General features: G+C 49.0%; 1 protein-coding gene across 2 annotated transcripts in view; it reads left to right on the top strand.

Moving 5' to 3' along the window:
* The window catches only part of PGGHG (protein-glucosylgalactosylhydroxylysine glucosidase), a 20,383-nt gene extending 3,830 nt beyond the window's left edge, over positions 1–16,553 (top strand). For both annotated transcript variants that reach the window (XM_019547233.1, XM_019547235.1), the window contains exons 3-14: positions 1,212–1,422; positions 2,522–2,957; positions 3,753–3,872; positions 4,006–4,137; positions 5,772–5,883; positions 7,848–7,920; positions 8,194–8,325; positions 9,544–9,682; positions 9,821–9,916; positions 10,549–10,646; positions 15,493–15,707; positions 16,206–16,553. In XM_019547233.1, coding sequence (XP_019402778.1) covers positions 1,212–1,422; positions 2,522–2,957; positions 3,753–3,872; positions 4,006–4,137; positions 5,772–5,883; positions 7,848–7,920; positions 8,194–8,325; positions 9,544–9,682; positions 9,821–9,916; positions 10,549–10,646; positions 15,493–15,707; positions 16,206–16,270 — 1,829 coding nt within the window. In that variant the 3' untranslated portion in view covers positions 16,271–16,553. The remainder of the gene's footprint in view (positions 1–1,211; positions 1,423–2,521; positions 2,958–3,752; positions 3,873–4,005; positions 4,138–5,771; positions 5,884–7,847; positions 7,921–8,193; positions 8,326–9,543; positions 9,683–9,820; positions 9,917–10,548; positions 10,647–15,492; positions 15,708–16,205) is intronic.
* The last annotated feature ends 1,665 nt before the right edge of the window (positions 16,554–18,218 follow it).

Raw genomic sequence — 18,218 nt, forward strand, 5'->3', positions numbered from 1 at the left:
TGCATCTGTGGATGCATGACAAGGTGCAGCTGGCCTTCCTGACTGCCTCCCCACACTGCCGGCCCATGTTCATCTTGGAGTTAATGATGACCCCCAGATCCCTTTCCACCTCCGTGCTGACAAGAGGGGAGTTCCCCAACCTGTAGGTATGGTGCCGGTTGTTCCGCCCGAGGTGCATCACCTTGCATTTGTCTGTGTTGAAGCCCATCCTATTCTCATCCGCCCACCCTTGTAACCTGCAGTAACTCATTGCAGTAACTCATTGCTGCTGTGCCGTAGCATGAAAGGCACTATCTGTGACAATTGTTACTGTTCAGTAGCGTCAGAAAAAAAATGTTTGGGGACACTACTGCACAGTAACAATCGGAAGTCCTCTGCTCATGTAGACACAACCAGTGTAGATCAGTAGATCTGACTCTGCGTCAGAACTTTGAGCCTGGATGTAGTTTAGGATCCAGGTCACCATATTATCTAACTTCACTCTCTCTCAGTCTAAACACCGGACACTTAAAAAAGGCTAAAGGTGGCCCAGATCTTGAATCCCCAAGTGTGGGACAATTCAGATTCAGAATTTCAAGTATACAGGCCCACTGATCCTAGGCTCAGTTACATGGGTGGAAAGCTAGTGTGAGTGAGTAGAGAATCAGGCCCAGGAAGCCTAAATCCAGAGTTTACTGTTGGGGTTTCATAGATTTCATAGATTGCACAGACTTCAGGGCTGGGAGGGATCTCAGAAGATCATCGAGTCCAGCCCCCTGCCCCAGGGGCAGGAAGTCATCAGAGGTTATAGGATCCCAGAAAGATGAACATCCAAATGTCTCTTGAAGGCATTCAAAGTAGGTGCTTGAACCACCTCTGGTGGCAGTCTATTCCAAACCCTGGGGGCTCAGACAGTAAAGACATTAAAATCCAGTCCTTTCTTTTGTGACCAGGCACATAAATGCATGTAGCTAATAAATCCCTGTGGGGTTTCCCCAAACTGGGGAAGTTTATATTTCTTGGAGGAACTGGGTGCAGTGCAGATACCTGCTCCAATGAAACTTCTCCCTCCCTTCCCCTCTTGAAACAGAAAGATCCTCAGTGGGGTTCAACACAGGCACAGGGGTCCTCCCCATACAGCTCTGATAACCGAACCAGGATCACAATCTAGAGAGCAGGCAGGAATGACTGAGAAGGCAAGCTCCAAGGGATTGCTCTGTGTGTGTCTGCAGGGACCTTCAGCCATGTACTTCAGTCTCCTGAGTACACAGCCACCCACAGGATCTATGCCCACCATGCCCGTGTGCACCTGCTGGCCTTCAGCATCACCATCCAGCGAGCAACGACCAAAAGGCAGCCCATCACAGTGCAGCTCCAGACTCAGTTCACCCCAAAGAGCCCAGATGTGGACTTTAACCGGGGGCCGGATTACCAAGGAGCTCAGTGAGTATGACCATGGAAGGGTTCTCCCAGCAGGGATGCAATCTAGGGAAGAAAGGACTTTCCTCCTCTCCAAATGTAAAGTAAGTGACAAGAGTAGAGAGAACAGCTGGGGTTCTCCTCTGTCATCCAGGGCTACGTGACCTTGAAGAGGATCAGTCATTCTCTAGAGGATTAGGGCCTGACAGTCCAGCTTCTTGGGGATGTCCAAGGCTCTCCATGCTTGTGGAGGTGCCACGTGTCATGGCTGTGGACACTTTGATTGTAACAGCAACATTGGATAGAATAGAAGACAGAGAACCCAAAGCTGAGAATTCAGGTGTCTCCCTGCTGACCAGAACCACCCACCCCTCTCCAGCTCAGGAAAACACCTCACTTGCCTTCAGCTGAAAATTCATTATCGTTACTATGATTTTTTTAAAAACAGTTAGCACAAATGTCCCGATAGTTGGTGCCTTCCCTGAAGAGTCTTGGGCTTCTCCAAGACCTTGCAGGCAGGTCTTGTCCAGGAGAAGATGTTTTGCTATTGGTATTATTCTGCATTCCCCTCACAAGCTCATGGAAGATGACCACATGAAGGAAGAAAGGGGACAAATTAAACAGCAGAGGAGAGGAGAGAGGGTGTTTCAATGGAGAACCCAAATCAGAAAGGAATTTTTCCCTCGGTCATCTGTCCATCTTCTGTATCCATCCCTGTGTTTTCTTGCCCCTTCCCCTTCTGTACCCTGCTGCCCTTCCCATACCATAAAACAGCAGCAGATGGAGACTGCAGTCTGCAGTGTAAATGTGCTCTCAATTAAAGGTACTAAGTGGGGACTCAGGAGATCTAGGTTCAGTTCCTGGCTCTACTGGCTCAGTTCTTCAAGGGCCCAGTGTAGGGGGAGGGGGAGTGTATGCTGAATGGGATCTATTCTGTACAAGATTGCAGGGCAGAACTACCACTGCCATGAATTGATGTAACTCTGCTGAGATAAATAGAGCTACACTGGCTTACCCCAGCAAAGGGTCTGGCCTGTGGAGAGTTTATTTTGTACCCCCTGCTCTTCTTTCTAAACACTGAGCAGGCTCAGCAATTTTCCACTCTGTTTGATGCCTCTTCTAGATACATCTATGGGAAAACCTTGATCCCAGAAGTAGAGGGGGGCCCCCAGCCCACTGTGCACATGGTCTGGACCCCGGTGCCACAGGCCGTGATCCTGTTGGGTGAAGAGCAGGAACAATCCTGGGAGTTCGTGACTGCAGTGGCAGAGAGCGAGGAGGGAGTGAAGAGGCACTTCCAGGAAGGAATATCCCTGGTTGCTGCTGGCTCCTTATACTCCTCTCACACACAGGCCTGGGCAGCACGGTGGAGGGGATGCTGTATAGATGTGGATGGACCTCTCTCTTTGAAGCAGGCTGTGTATGGATGCCTCTATTACCTGCTAAGTGCTATTCCTCCCCTTGGGTCTTCTGGCTTCCTTTTCCATGGGATCAGTCCCGGTGGGTTATCCAATGGCACACAGGGAGAAGACTACTGGGGACATGTGTTCTGGGACCAGGTGCGTTCCCAGCTGTACTTCCAGCTGTGTGTTCAAGATCTCTAGTCTACATCACTCCCAGGCCCTCTAAGACCCAGTACCAGGCTGTAGTAAGGCCATGTCCCGCTACCCAGGTGGCCAGTTGGGTGTGGGTGTGCATCTAATAGTGCTCAGAGGCTGGGGGAATGGCTGGTATCACCCGTTTTAGAGAATGGGGATCATGCTGTGCCCAGACCCTGTCCACATGACTTAGAACCTGATGGGTGACCGGAGATAGGCAGGATTAGCATGCTCCTGCAGCAGCGTGAAATCTTGAGTTGTGACCATGCTCAGCTCAGAACATCTCCTCTGTCTGTAGAGCATCCACAGTGTGAGCAGCACTCCTTTCCCAGTGTAACTGGTCTGGCTGGTCAGCCTGCCCCTGGCTGCACAGCATCCCTGAGCACACAGCCCACTGCATGAACATCTTCCCACTGAGCATACCAGGAGAACTGCTTGGACCTCCCCGGCAGGACACAAGCCGGATTCAGCAGCAGCATTGGGGTGGATACTCAGGCATAGTATGAAATGCCTGAGGCAGTTGTGGCTACAGCTGTGTGGCCACAATTGCCTCATGTTACTTTTACCACATTAAAGGAGCCGCAGCTCTGACTCATTACAATGTCACCTTTGACAACTGTGGTCTCATGCTGTAAGCATGGATCCTAGATCCCTCAAGGCAATGAGTGCAATTCTTGGCATAAGTCCCCGTGTCCAGACCCACTCCTCACATCAGGGCCTTCCCTCATGTTCACTAAGCCCACTCTCTGTTTTCAGGACACCTGGATGTTCCCCAGCATCTTGCTGTTCTACCCAGAGGCAGCCCGTGCCATCCTAGAGTACCGCATAAGGACACTAGATGGAGCCATGCGCAATGCACAGGAGCTGGGATATAAGGTAGGAGCCCAACCTGCCGGCTTAGGGAGCTGGCAGAAAATGCCCTGGCCAGGGGGCCTGCACCTGCAGAGGTGGTGCTGTGCTCAGGCAGGTAGCCATGCTCAGCCTCCCACTGGGTATTTCCCTCCGGCAGGGTGCTAAGTTCCCATGGGAGAGCGCAGCCACAGGCTGTGAGGTCTGCCCGGAGAAGATCTATGGAGCTCAGGAAATTCACATCACTGGGGACGTCCTGCTGGCCTTTGAGCAGTATTACCATGTCACACAGGTAACCAAAGCACATGGACGGGTGGGACAGAAAAGAGGGCAGGCCTAAGGGACTGATATGTCAGCCTCCTGGAAAGCTTAGATGTGAAGGCTGCTTGTGATTCTCAGCCTTTTGTCCCAGAGCAGATCTTCTTGGTTATCCTCTTCCCTTTGCAAGCATATTTCCCCTTCCTCAGCCCTGGCTGTCTTGCTGGACTGGTCTGACATCTTGTCACCAGGGCTAACCTTTCCTTCACCCTGTCCCCTGCTATGACTGATATGTCCTGCAGCTTTTTCTCTTGCTATTTTGTTCCCCTTTCTCAGCTTTCCCTTACTCTCACTCCAAATACATCCTTCCTTTTTCTGACATGAGCTAAGGAACCACACCCCACACATAGCTAAGAAATGTCCCCATTGATCTTTCCAGCTGTCCATCTTTTTTCCCACCCATGTAGGACCCTGCCTTCTCTTAAAGTGGGCAGAGCTGGCATGAGGCTTTCTTTAGGCTGCCTCTTAAGGTGTGGCCACCTTGCAAAACAAGGGTGTTGCATATCAGGTTAAAATACCAGGGAAGACAAGGTGAAGTGGGTATGAACTCAGGTTAACAGCTCAAGTCCGAGCTATGAGGTAACTGCCTGGAGGGTCTTGCCCTTCCACTGAGAATAAAACTGATCATCACCAGATCTGGAACCAAAAGGGCCCTAAGGTCAGATGGGCAAGGACTGGGGTTGGTTTTGCCTTCCTCTGGCACAAAATAGAGTCCTCATCCTAGGATCCCTTGAGCACATGTTAACCTAAAATACCTGTGCCTTTACATTGCCACTGTCTCCCCTGCTTTTTACCACTGTGGTTCTAGTGCAGGAAGGACAGAAATAGATGAATTTTAGGATTCTTTGGATACAGGGTTGCCTGCCATTGCAGGGGACTGGATGTGATAGCCCAGGAGGCCCCTTCCAGTCCTATGTTCCTCTGCTCCCTATGTTCCCCTATAGGAGTTTGGTGTTGGATGTGAGCTGCTCACTCAGGTTAGAAGCATACTGCCCTGCCTTCACTGCGAACATGCTGCTTTGTACAGACAGACCTGGAGTGTAGTCTGCAAGGCTGTTTGTACTAAGGGCCTGAGTCTTCCTCTGATTACTAAACAGGCTCAGGCCTCTGGCAAAAGCTTATTGCATTCTTTAGAACAGGTCAAAGGGCTGTTCTCTCCATAAGGGTGGGCCACCCACCATCCCTCTGCTGTGCTGCTTGGAGAATGGGTGTGATTACTTCCCCACAAGAAAGTTACACACTCTTATGCAGCCCCAGTGCCACTTCTGCAATCCACAGGGTTGCATCCGCCTCTGCTCGCACTGAATTTGGCCTGGTTTCCTCGTATAGATGCTGGGGCAGGGAAAGAAGGGACACCACATAAGGCCAGGCTGCCCAGCACTGCCCAGGTATCCAAGGTGTCGCACAGACCTCCTTGGGAACTGTGCCCTGCTGATAGCTGATTTCCCAGGAGGGGACACAGTTGCTATGATCCCAACCAGTGAGCTCTGGTGTTGGTATCCATCATGGATACTGAACTCCCATTCTCTACATGGGTGTGAGTTTCTGTGTCTCCTTCCTCATGGCTCCTCTCCCTCCCACTCCCTCTCTGGGCTCTTCCTTCTCCAGGATGCGAAGCTGTTCAGGGAGGATGGAGGCTGGAATCTGGTGGGTGCAGTGTCCCAGTACTGGTGCAGCAGAATGGTGTGGAGCGAGGAGGAGCAGTGCTACCACATCAAAGGTACTTCCCTGCTGACAGCTAGTTTCCAGAAGAGGACGCCAAAGGTGAAAGCTTGCTGCTCGACTGACTGGATCTGCTTCAGTTCAGTGAATGGGAGCACTGTCTCTTTGAATGGGAATACATAGGCACTCAAGCCCCTGCCATCCTGTCCACCTTACAATGGAGGGTAACACCCACCCCCCGCACATTCACAGGGTACTTTGACAGGTTTTAATTGGAACCAGCCTCCCTCTGTCCTCAGCGAGTGGCTGGAGCAGGTCCACTGCCACCATCACCAAATCCGCACTCTCTGTACTGCATGTCAGACAGGAGGGCTGTAACGTGGGGAGTTCCTCATCTATGCCTGGAGGGAGAGTACCTTAACCAGCAGTGTCATAGGAGCCTGACCAGGGAAATAAACATTGCCCCCATTCTAGTAAAGACAAACTGTTTAGCGAAATAGAGAATGTGGCTGTTATCAGGAGTGGAAACCTGTACTGGGACAGAGTTGGTGTCCTAGTACTGTGGCCCTTTTTTTCCAGAGACCCAGGTGCCAGTACTGCGAAGGTGCCACATGACAATAAGTGTGGGCTCACTTAGTCCCTGAAGGAGGTATTTGTTATTGTCCTCAAACCAGCACCTATGTTGGCATGAGCTATACATGTGGCAGAGTGGCACATCTTCCCTAGTGTGGTGAGAGATATGGGGGAGTTACACCTGCCATGGCTGGGCAAGGGGCAGTGGGCCACAAAGAAAAAGGTACATGCCTTCACTCTGGGCTTGGAGCTGGACCATTTGTCTGCACCCATGGGATAAAAAAGAGCAAGAAAGCAGTTGAGATAGCAGATCAGGAGACACAGTTTTGGTAGAGCTGTGAGGAGTAGCTATTAGGCTAGAGTCTACTAATTTACCCTGCAGCAGGATAGTACTTGTAAATACAAATATTATCCTGCTGTGGAGTAAAAAACTCTGCAGCAGCACACATGTAGATGCTGATGGGGCTGGCTAAAGCATAAGAGTGCTTCAGTGTGAGGGCTGCCTGCCAGCTTAGGCCCACACTGAAGCACCCTCATGCCCAGCCAGCCCCTCTACTACATTTTGAGCTGGAGGGAGCAGGGCCAGGCTGGCTGGCAGGTTGACCCTGCCAACCAGGATGTGGCACCCAGGAGCAATAAGCTCCAGAATTTATTGTAGTATTTTCAGGGAAAGATCTTTTTTTCTTCTTCCTGCCTTTCAAAAACAAGGTGAGTTATTCAGGGTGGCATGTTGTATTTAAAAAGTATGGTAATGTTTAAATATCGGGGAGCCTTCCTCAACTGAGAAGTAGAGGTCTCTCATGCAGGGATGTTCTTCTCCCCTTCCACCCCTTACCAAGGCAGCAGTCAAACTTGGTGTGAGGGAAAGATACATGAATACTGCTCTGGAGTAGGGAACTGCACTTACTGATTTATATAGCAAGTATTGTGCATGTATACTTCATCCATTGCACCCTGCCTGTGAGCCTCACCCCTGATATAAAGGAAACTCCCCCTAGAGAGTCTCATAAGAAAGTAGCTCAGTCTCCCTACCCTGGTAGCCTGTGACCTCTTTAAAAAGAAGGCAGGTAGATTTGCACCTGTAAAGACTAACTAAATAAGATATAGCAAGCATAAGATTTCATGAACCAAAGCTCGCTTCTTCAGGCAGAGAGCGGTAGTTAGCCATGTTGGTCTTTAATAAGGCCACCAATAAGGGTGAAAACTTTCCCTCACCTGCCGGGCATCTGGACCAGGGACATTGTTAGGACTGGTCAGAGGTGTAAACAGAGAACTGGGCTGGGATCACAACTTGCTTCCGCTAGCCACCCAGAGAGAATACAAAGCAAAATAATGACCTCTCGAAAAGAAAAGTTTCACAGTTCATGCCTCTCCCAGGAGCAAGGGGTTTAACACAGAACTGGTCCAAGCTGTGCCATAGTGTGAAGTGTCTCCTCACTCTCCCTCCAGGTGTCATGCCCCCAGACGAATATCACTACCAGGTCGATAACTCCGTTTACACCAACGCCGTGGCCCAGAGGAGGTAACATGCATGATTTACAGCAACATGGTACAATCCTTCCAGGCTCTTCCTTGCTGCTCAGTGATCTGGCAAGTTTAAGAAGAAAGCCAGGCTTCAGGGGGCCTCTGCTGTTCTCTTGTGCCCATGCTCAGAATCACACTCTTTTGATTTTTCTGTTTCCTTTACAGGGAGTCTCGCTTGACTAGCTCCTTTCCTTTTATTACACTAGTTTGCCCTGTAAAGGAATGCATTCACTAGGTCAAATACAAACTACCTTTCTTCACTTCCCTCCAGCTTAAACTTTGCCGCTGACCTGGCCCATGACTTTCAGATACCGGTCCCTGAGGAATGGCTTGAGTTTGCCAAAAAAGTCAAGGTGCCATTTGATACTGAAAAGAAGTACCACCCTGAGTATGATGGGTACCGTGCAGGTGAGTTGAGGGGTGTAGGGAGGGGGTACTGCAGCTGAGCTTTGATTTAGCCACTGAGGATAACAGATCAATGACCCAACGATATCCACCTGGGGTTAAGGGCAAGCGATTGCATCGTGGACCTCATACTGTTCTGGAGATGTCTGTACTGATGCTGGTTGAAAGCTGGTGGCAATGGCAGGTCACTGAAACTCGGTTCTTATTATAATGGCATTCATTCCTCAGCTGGTGTCTGGCACTGTCTGGGCTATTCCACATCATAGGGCTCTTATAAAAAAAGTTGACCTAAGAAAGGAATGGGCAGACAATGCTGGGGGAATGCACCTTTTCTTTAGCTGAGGATGATGTCTTTGTTAACTGAATATATCTGTACACACATTGGGCCAGTTTCTTCCACCTACTGAGCCTTTACATGGACTTAGGTGCCTAAGTGTCATTCTGTTTCACCTGATTTTACTTTGGTAACACATTATTATCTGACTCTTAAGACTGAGTCACAAAAAACTAGCAACAAGAAGGACCCACTCACCATTTGCATTAAGGAGCGTTTATTAGGGAGCCAAGCCGGTCTAACAGAATTACACCTAGGTACCTGAGTCCACTCACATGCTTAATAGGTAGAACAGAATCTGGCTTATCCAGACTGAGTTTCCAAGGCAGAGCACTACAGTTAGCCAGTCTTGAAGGACCTGGTTCCAGTCACTGCACATTGAAGTTGACTCAGTTGATCGGCTCATGAAAGTGCCTTCTTGTTCTTGATTAGGAGGTTTTGCATGGGCACATACACTTTTGTAGGCCGCTCCGTGCTGCCTTGTTTTCAGTAATTTCCCCAGCCTGCCCAACACGTGTGGTGACCATGCCTGTTTGGTCATGTCCTGGCCCTGAACCAGCTTCCAGAGAATGTAGCAGCTAAGACCACATTGTCCAAAGGCTCTGTCAGTGAACAGAAAGTTTCAGTGTCTCTATCTAACTTTCCTCTGACCTGCAGTCACTTCCCTTGCCTAGACTGCTGTTCCAACTGCATTATATTTATTCACTTGAAATGGTCCCCATCTCCATTGTCTTCAAGGACTGCCTAGTTGAATTTGCTCGGTTTAATGATAATGCAGCTGGCCCTGGAAACTCCCCTGGGGATCTGAGAGTCCAGGGCAGGAAAGCCCATCACCAGTCATTCCTTAGGTATATGTAGGAGGACCCTCTGTCTGTCCCATTCCCCAGGTGAGCATGTGAAACAGGCGGATGTTGTCCTGCTGGGATTCCCTATGATGTATCCCATGAGCCCCGAAGTCCGAAGGAATGACCTGGAGATGTATGAACCTGTCACTGAGCGGGATGGGCCAGCCATGACTTGGGTAAGCAGCCAAGAAAAGCTGTTTCAGAGTGAAAGGGCTGAGCCTTCTGCATGGCTTGGCAAAGCACCCAGCAGGCACCCTTCAAGAGTACACTGGGGAGGCCATGGTGGGTCCCAAGCCTGGTCCTTTCTCCTGCAGAGCATGTTTGCGGTAGGCTGGATGGAGCTGAAGGAGGTCCAGAGGGCACAGAGCCAACTGGGCAAGTGCTTCAACAACATCACTGAGCCGTTCAAGGTCAGTCCGCTCATACTGGACCCTACACTAACTGCATTACTGTGCAGCATTGTCATCATTATCAGTGCAAGACTGCCTCTCTGCATGCTTGTGAGTGGGCAGAAAGTGTGTGTGGGGGGAGGGGCCATTTAACTCCCACCTGTCTCCATCCCTGCCTGCCAGGGAAAGCAGGAGTAAAGCCTCAGAATCACATGCCTTGGCACCTCAGCTCTCTCTCCATCTACTCATATCTAGGAGAAGCAGCCAGGACAGGGGAGCCCAATGCATCTGCTCAGAGGGCTAGGAGACTGCTTGACATCAGCTCCCACTTCCCTTTAAGTCACATCCACCCCTCACCACAGCACTTTCTCTCTTCATGCTAGGTGAGGGGCAGTGAGGCAGGGAGAATATAACTTCCCCCTTACTCGTCACCCGCAGTGCCAGATCAGCAGGACCAAATGAGAAGAGGGCCATATTCCATTTCCCCCCTCAGTTCTGGGACAAAGCACAACTCCCTGGGCTCCCTGAGAAGGAGCCAGACAAGCAGCTGCACTACTACTGAATGGTTTTCCATCCTCATGTCATTTTACAAAGAGCAGCTGGGCCCCCCTGTCCCTACCAGTGAGTCACTTCTTTCTTGTTCTTTGGGACAGATCTGGTCAGAGAACTCAGACGGGTCTGGAGCCGTGAATTTTCTGACAGGGATGGGTGGCTTCCTGCAAGCTGTCCTCTTTGGATACATGGGGTTCAGGTGAGAAACATGTGACTGTAGTTCAGCGATTGTTCCCAGTAGGCTGGAGATTGAGCACCTATCCCTCCAAGCCATGTCCTCTGAAAGTTCTCTGTAAGTAACACACAAACAGTGAGATTTACAATCCCCCAGGAATCCAAGGCCCTGGCAGTGATCAGTGAATTGCAGAGGATTTGCATAAGTACTTTGTTGTCCTGTTACCTCACTGCATGGACTTCAGTGGGAACAGAGTCAGGCCAGCAATGAGACCTTCTGTAAATCAATACCTTCAGTGAAGTTTGAAACCTCAGTATAGTCTCTTGATCCCTGAGAACACCATTGGAGCATCCTATGCCTTAGCAGCAAAAGTGCTTGCCTTGGTTACCCAGACCTAGCCAAGGCAGAGGAGAAGGCAGTAGCTCCAGCTCCTTCACTAACAAAGGGTGGATGAGGCTAGTAAGACTTGAAGCCACCTGTTCTGCAGGTATTGTGATTAATCCAAGAGTAAAAAAAACAGACAAATGCTTCTGAAAAAATGGAGAACTAGAAAATCGCATTTCTTTGCTTATAGGCTGCACAATATCTGCATTTTAAAAAATTACAAAGCAGGATGCTTGAGTGATATTTTAAGTCTCTGCACTGATGTTTTATACTTGAGATAAATATATTTTTCCCACCACCCCCTTAGATAATGCCTTCATAGTTTATTTGAAATATATGCTGGATTTCAGTTCTCAGATTCTTGGAAACGGGTATGGAAAATATTGTGCATGGAAGTCACTTCTTGAGTGGACACAAAGCTCTGTTGAACTTTCAGCACTGCAAATATTAAAAGTAGCCTTCATTGCCAGGGAGGGCTGGGCTCCCCTTTCTGTGGAACTAAGAGGACCAGAACATCATGGCTGGGGTGAACATAATACTAAGGGTGAAATTACATGTTACACTTAGACCATACTAAATCTGTGGAACGTTAAGCAGTGTTAAAGTTAGAACATGTTGTGAGCAGTCACACATTAAGGGTTAATACCATTCCTTGCCGGCACAGCTCCGATTTGCCACTAGAGGGCTGGCGGGCAGAGGCATGGCTAGGAACCAGGATACCTGGGCTCTCTCCCTGCTCTGAGTGGGGGTGGGCCAGGGAGACAGAGCTGAGAGCAGTGTATCCTGGGATGCTGAAGGACTGCAAAATGTTCATTTTATCTCCATGGAGCATATTGAAGTTAGCCTAACATGAGCTGCGTAGCATGGCCCAGAGTTGATGTTTACCTGAAATGACGTAACTTTGAAACACTCACTTAGCATGAGTTAACAAGCTTTAATGTGTGGACACTGGTGTTTTAAGCACCCTTAATATAGTCTAAGTGTAATGTGTAATCTCACCCCTCTTTATTTCATGTTGATACAAATTATTGCTTCCTTACTGTCCCCTACTGACCACCCTGGGCACTCTAAATACTCAAAATTAACACCGCACTTAGAATAATAATAGTAGCAGCAGTAGTAGCAGCAACAAACTTTACCATTATAAAAAGAGATAAAATGAAGATCAGAGGAACAAAGTGACTTCCCTTAAGTGGCATGGTGAGTTACTTGCAGATCTGGGAAGAGGACCCAGATGTCTTGCTTCTTTCAGTCCCATGCCTCAGCCTTCCTGTCTTCAGATACTACATGAGTGTTCCTCTCCTGGCAGAAGAAAGGGTGTAAAAATAAGCTATAGCAAAGTGCCATTTTATAAAGCTCCTTTCTGCCTCCCTTTTCCTCTCCTTGCTGGTTAGGAACATGGTTTTAGGCAGACAGGGGCTCTCTCCTTTCTGTCTAGTTCAGTGGTCTTCAACCACTGGTGATGCAGAGAGGGTGCACATGGGTGCACCCCCTGAGAGAAGCACTGCCAATGCTGCTGGCAACGCCTGTGGGCGGCCAACACTTGCCACCCCCGACCCTAACACCACCGACAGCATCTGCGGGCAGTTGCCTATCACCACTGGTCACTGTCAATGCTGCCAGTGGTGTCTGCAGGTGGTCGCCGACCGCCAGTTGGCACTCACCGCCCCTTCCCCCCCCACTGCCAACACTGCTGTGGACACCTGCAGGAGCTCACCGCCGCTATGCCTCCCCAGCTTCTGCGGGCAAGTGTTGCTCATATCTCCAACCTTTCTAAGCAGGAGATCACCTTTGGCATTTCAAAGCAACCCAAAGTCTACCATGCACTCCTGCCTTTCCCCTCCCTCCCCACCCAGCAGGTAAGTCTGTGGGGAAGAAGGGCAGGGACAGATCGAGGCAGAGGGAGAAAAAAATATTCGGGGGTACACCTCCCCAGAAGGTAAGTCCCACCTGGCCAGGGCTCCACTCAACTTACCTCTGCTCCTGCCTCTGTCCCTCACTGCAGGGGCCTCAATCAAGCCCCTGCCCCTTCCCTTCCCCACGGACTGACCTGCTGGGTTGGAGCACATGCGTGCACACATGCGGGCACTCAGGCCCCCACCCCAGCCTCGGATCAACTCCTAGAGGCTCCAAGATCTACCGGTGATCAAGATCCACTTGTTGGTGACCAGCTGCTTCACCTAAAACTTTGTTTCACCCACTGATACCACAGGTGAGTCTTCACCACCAAGAGGCTGATTAATCGCTGAGGAGGGTGCGGGGGAGCTTCCAGCTTACACACAGACATCCTGGCAAACAACATTCAAGGAGAGACATGACAGGAAAGAAATACACTTCTGCAGAGGGGCTCTGACAATCTGTTTAAGATTTACCAGCACATGGCAATAATAGCCAAGCCCTTTTAGGAAAGCAGTTGTTTCTGGTTTGTCTCCAGTGAAAACTGGTTGCAGCCACAACATTTATATCCAGCCCTGGAGTGGAGCAAAGCCAACTGAATCAATATGGGGTTGGAATGAAATAAATGCCTAGATATCACCATACTAAATAAGGGCAGGAGCCTCCAGGGTTAAGAATAACACCTTCCCTGAAGCTCCAGAAAAACTGTAAACAGTGAAAGGGGCCCGAAATACGCCGCAGGGGGGAACTCGACAGTAAGAGGCACACGTGAGGAGGGGAAATCTCTTGCTGAGTGTGCCTAACAACAGTTGGGCGAGACAAAAGTGGAGCCAATTCAACAAGCAGGAAGCAGTGGCTGGCTAAGTTACCTAGCTCACCTCGGAGGCCATTACCAAGTATTCTGGTCTTGTGGGTACCAACGCAGGACCCAGATTAGCTGTCAGGGAATCACCCCCAGAACCCAGGAAGTGATATAAGCACTGCTACAGCACATCTGAGGGAAACATGGGTGAGATACTGTGATTCAGAGAAATACTTGAGACAATTGACCTAAAGTCTACCCAGATTAGAAACTAACGGTCCTAAAACAGCACCTGGAGAACATGTTAGTCTAATAGATCTGAGGGAATCTCAAAGCCAAAGCACAACCCAGTATCCAAAACAGACATCCAGTGAGGCCTATTCTTGAAGAGTTTGGTTGAGCTTTGCATTTTGCTATACGCCAGAAGAATACTGTCGTATTGTAACGACATAATCTCAGGAGCGTGTGGTCGGGATCTGAGTTAAGAACAGTTACCATTGCTGGTAGGCATGGATCTGAGCTGCCGCTTTCCCGTCTGAAATCCAACCTCAATTTGTCCAATGTTCAAAACTATTTAGGTGCCATGTTGCTTGGTTTAGCTGTGGACTCAAGCCATAAAATCTGGATCGCAGTTCAAAGTTTTACAAACTCAGATCTGATGTTCCAGTTTTGCTTACATCTAGTTCTGATGTTTGGCTAAAGCAGGTATCCAACAGTTTTGGATGTGCACCTGTACTTTTCCAACCCACTCTGTAGCCTGAAAATTGAAGTGGGATATTCCTGTGACCAGTCACTCTCATATTCCAAGCTTTCCTTGCGGAAATAAGCTTTTTGACATTAGCCTTTTTACGTCATAGCTTTAACAATTTCCAATTCTGGTCGCACACAAAACCCGGAAGCTGAGTGAGCCACAAAAATAATGAAAAGATTCATAAAAATAATGTAAAAGTTGTCACCAGTGTCCTAAGCCAGAGTTAAATCATTGACCTAAAGGTAAAGATTCCCTGATTATATTAGTGCTCTCTAGAACCAGCCTCTGTTCTATGGGTTAGAGCCATTTTCAAGTGCTGTCAAGACCTTCACAATGCTACAGCAATGGATTTCAACCTTTTTTCAATTGTGGACCCCTAAAAAAATTTCAAAATTTCACTTTGGAAATTTCAAATGTAGGTGTGGACTCCTTTGAATTGTAAGTGTGGGTATTCACATCATTTTAATTGATCATAGTCATCTTTTGCCAGCTGCTTAGATACAGTCTGCAAGTCCCCGGGGGTCCACAGACCACAGGTTAAAAACCACTGGGCTAGGGAATCCATCACCACCCATAGAGAACACCGGAGAAATACTGTCTAAGAAAAAAGCCAGTTGGCAAAAATAGGCTCACTAGAAATGATTAAAATATGCAAAGAGCAAAAAAGATCAGGTTTCTGCTGTAAGAGTTGTGTGAGGTCCATACCAGCGCACTCTGTGCGGAGGTTATTATTTGCGGAAAGTTATTTGTTTGCCTTCTGGAAACTGCAGCACATTTTGGATGCCCAGAGGGCCTCTCCCTATTTGAGGAGGTTTGCTCTAGGAGAAGCCTGGCTGGAGATTACAGAATACATATAGGGCATACAAGTCGACATGTGGCCTATACCACAAAGGATCTGTCTTTGCTCGAGCCTCAGGTAGGGAAAGGGGAAGAAATGTAGAGATTATTAACACTGCTTGGAGAACAATAGCCCATGTCTCTTCTGGCAGGGATGGCATCAACTCACATGGCCACTGATTTGCCTCTGCCTTTCATAGGATCACAAAGAACAGCCTGAACTTTGACCCTGTCTGCCCAGAAGACATCAACAGAATAAAGGTCACAGGAGTCTCTTACCTTGGAAACAAGCTGAATTTCACCATCACCAAAGAGAGAATTAGGATAAAGGTGACAAAGTCCTCAGGTGACCCTCGCTTATCTCTCCTGGAGGCTGTGCTGGTAGAGTCAGGGCAGCACATTCCCTTGCATGAAGGTATGGTGTCTCCCAACTGTGATACTCTGGTATGGTATAGACTTTGGAGCATGTTCTGCTATGAAAGCATGTCCTGCATCCTTTCTAGTGGTGACTCCCACTGAAGAAAGCCATGAGTGTCCCCTTAGGAATCTAGCACCCACCCAGCATCCTTTGGGCATATCCACACCACCTCAGGCAGCCCTAGGGAGCAGCACCTTGAAAACATGCCCTGTCTTCTTGCATTCTACGCCTCCAAAAATGTCTTAGTATATATGCCCTTAGACTGCGGCCTACAACTTCCCCTACTAGAGACTGGAACTGGAGTAGCTGGGATATCCTCACAACCAGTTCTCTTTTACTATTCCCCACTAGCTGTCCAACAGGGGCAGGCTGGATATATTATCAGAATTTCCTGCTGTGAGGTTGGCTTAGGACACCCTGACCCCAGAGAGTAACTTAATCTAGGAGCTTGGAAAGAGGCTTGTTGCAGTGAGATGCATTTGTTTTCCCTTTCAGGACAAATTGTCGTCTTCCCTACAACTGCTGGCTGGATTCAGAGAGCATCAGCTGAGCCATTTTAAGCCCCAGATGTTTTGTTTTCCAAGCCAGGCATTAAAACCAGCAGAATGGCAGAAGTATGGCAGAAAGCAGGAGCCCTCAGGGGAGCATGGGCTGGGGCCTCACACTGTGTGGCAATGACTGAGGTTTGGCTGCCCACGGCAGTGTGGATGAGTGACCCACTCCAGCGGGATTGTGCCTGCTTGCTTCCCTTCTCTTGTGGCCAGTGAGTGTGTGCTAGGCAGGCAAGATATGGTGGGCGTGCACTGTTCCCTTCTCTTTGCAAATATTACTGCTGGAAAATGATCCGGGAGTTGCTGTTTCTTCTTCCTTTATTGATGGCTGATTGGGGTTCACCTCACTGATTCCCTGTAGTCCCTTAACAACCACTAGTTTACCCCTTCTCTGCTTGACTTGGCTTCCACAACCTTCCTTTCAGCACTAATTAATAGTGCTTTCCTGAATTTGTGTCTAGGCCACTGGGAGTGGGACTTTGCCTCCTGTACCTGGGATTGGCATGAGGCATTCACATGATGCCATGCTTCATCACTGAAGTTGAGAGTTTAGAGGGTAGTTAGGCACCTGGCTTACACAGACTGCAAGCAGATGATGAATTTATGCAGGGAGAAATCCTGGGAGAAACCACTAATGTGTGATCATTCAGATGCCTATGTCTGATGTCCAAGGACAAACCCTAATAAGGTTCATGGGACAAGAACTGCTAACAGTTTGTCCTAGGATATCAAAAAGTGTATCTGAACAGTTGTCCTGAGACTGTGTCACTGAATCAGTGGCAGAAAAGTGGCAGTGTATTCAGCCATTCATTAAGCCCTGCTCGGAAAGGCAACATCTGTACATGCCAGTTGTGTGCCTTTTCTGTTTCAGGACAAACACAGGCACAACTAGCCCTGGAACATCTGTTCCTATCCACTGGGACTTTCAACAATCTCCTGCTGAAGACTAGTTTCTATTCCCTTTCCCAAAATTCACTAGAAACCAAAAAGGGAATATGGACTTAAATGGGAAGGTTAGTGCTAGAGTGACAGCAGACCATTTATACTAGTGGTTCTCAATCTTTGTAGCCTCAAAGCACCCCTCCATTACTTTTCTGAATTTAGTGGCACCCTGGTTGAGAATCACTGAGCTAGAATCCAGCTGGTGCCAGGTAAGGGTGGTGGGGACAGGACTTCATCCCACCAGGCCCTGCTCTTTCCACTGTCTGCCTTTTCCCAATCCCCAGCGTCTACATGAAGGGGTAGACATGTCCTCTGCCAGTGAGGTTGCTATTCTGCAGTCTCACATGTCAGCAACTGGGGCCACCTGCTCCCACTCCCCAGCCTGCACTCGCAGGGGGAGCACCTGCCCCCCTTGCCCGTCACCTAAGAGCTGGGTGGCTGCTGCCACACATCTGCCAGCCTCCCCAGAGGAGACAAGCCCAGAGTTTCTCATTTCTGCATTACATTTGTTGCACACAGGAAACGATCAGAGTGTTAGCGCTGCTGCTCAATGCCTGAGAAGGCCCTTGCTCATGGAAAGGTGGTGCTGTGGTAAGGGGAGGAGAAATCATTTACACTGGAAAGAGAAGAGAGCCTGGAAGGCTTGTGGCAGGGGAGGGATGCATTGTCCAGCCACTCTCCTTTCACCCCTAGCCAGGTCCTCTGTCAGAGCCCTAAAGATAGGTATCCTTCCAGTGGCCCTGCTCTCCATACTGCTGCACTTCCAGGCACCTCAGAGAACTAGGGGCATCTGTCTGTGTGCAGTACAGCAACACCCTTCTCCCTCAGAGCTGGCCTGTATATAGTACACCAAACCCTTCTTCTTCAGAGCTTGTCCCTATAACATTATATCAGCCCCTTCTCCCTCACAGTTGGCCTATATACAACAGAACAGCCCCTTCTTCCTGGGTCAGTACACACATACTGCAGTCACCCTTTCTCCCACAAAATCAGTTTATATACAGTGTAGAAGCCC

Source organism: Crocodylus porosus, unplaced genomic scaffold, assembly GCF_001723895.1.
Source record: "Crocodylus porosus isolate Cpor-Errol unplaced genomic scaffold, CroPor_comp1, whole genome shotgun sequence".
Taxonomy (NCBI): domain Eukaryota; kingdom Metazoa; phylum Chordata; order Crocodylia; family Crocodylidae; genus Crocodylus; species Crocodylus porosus.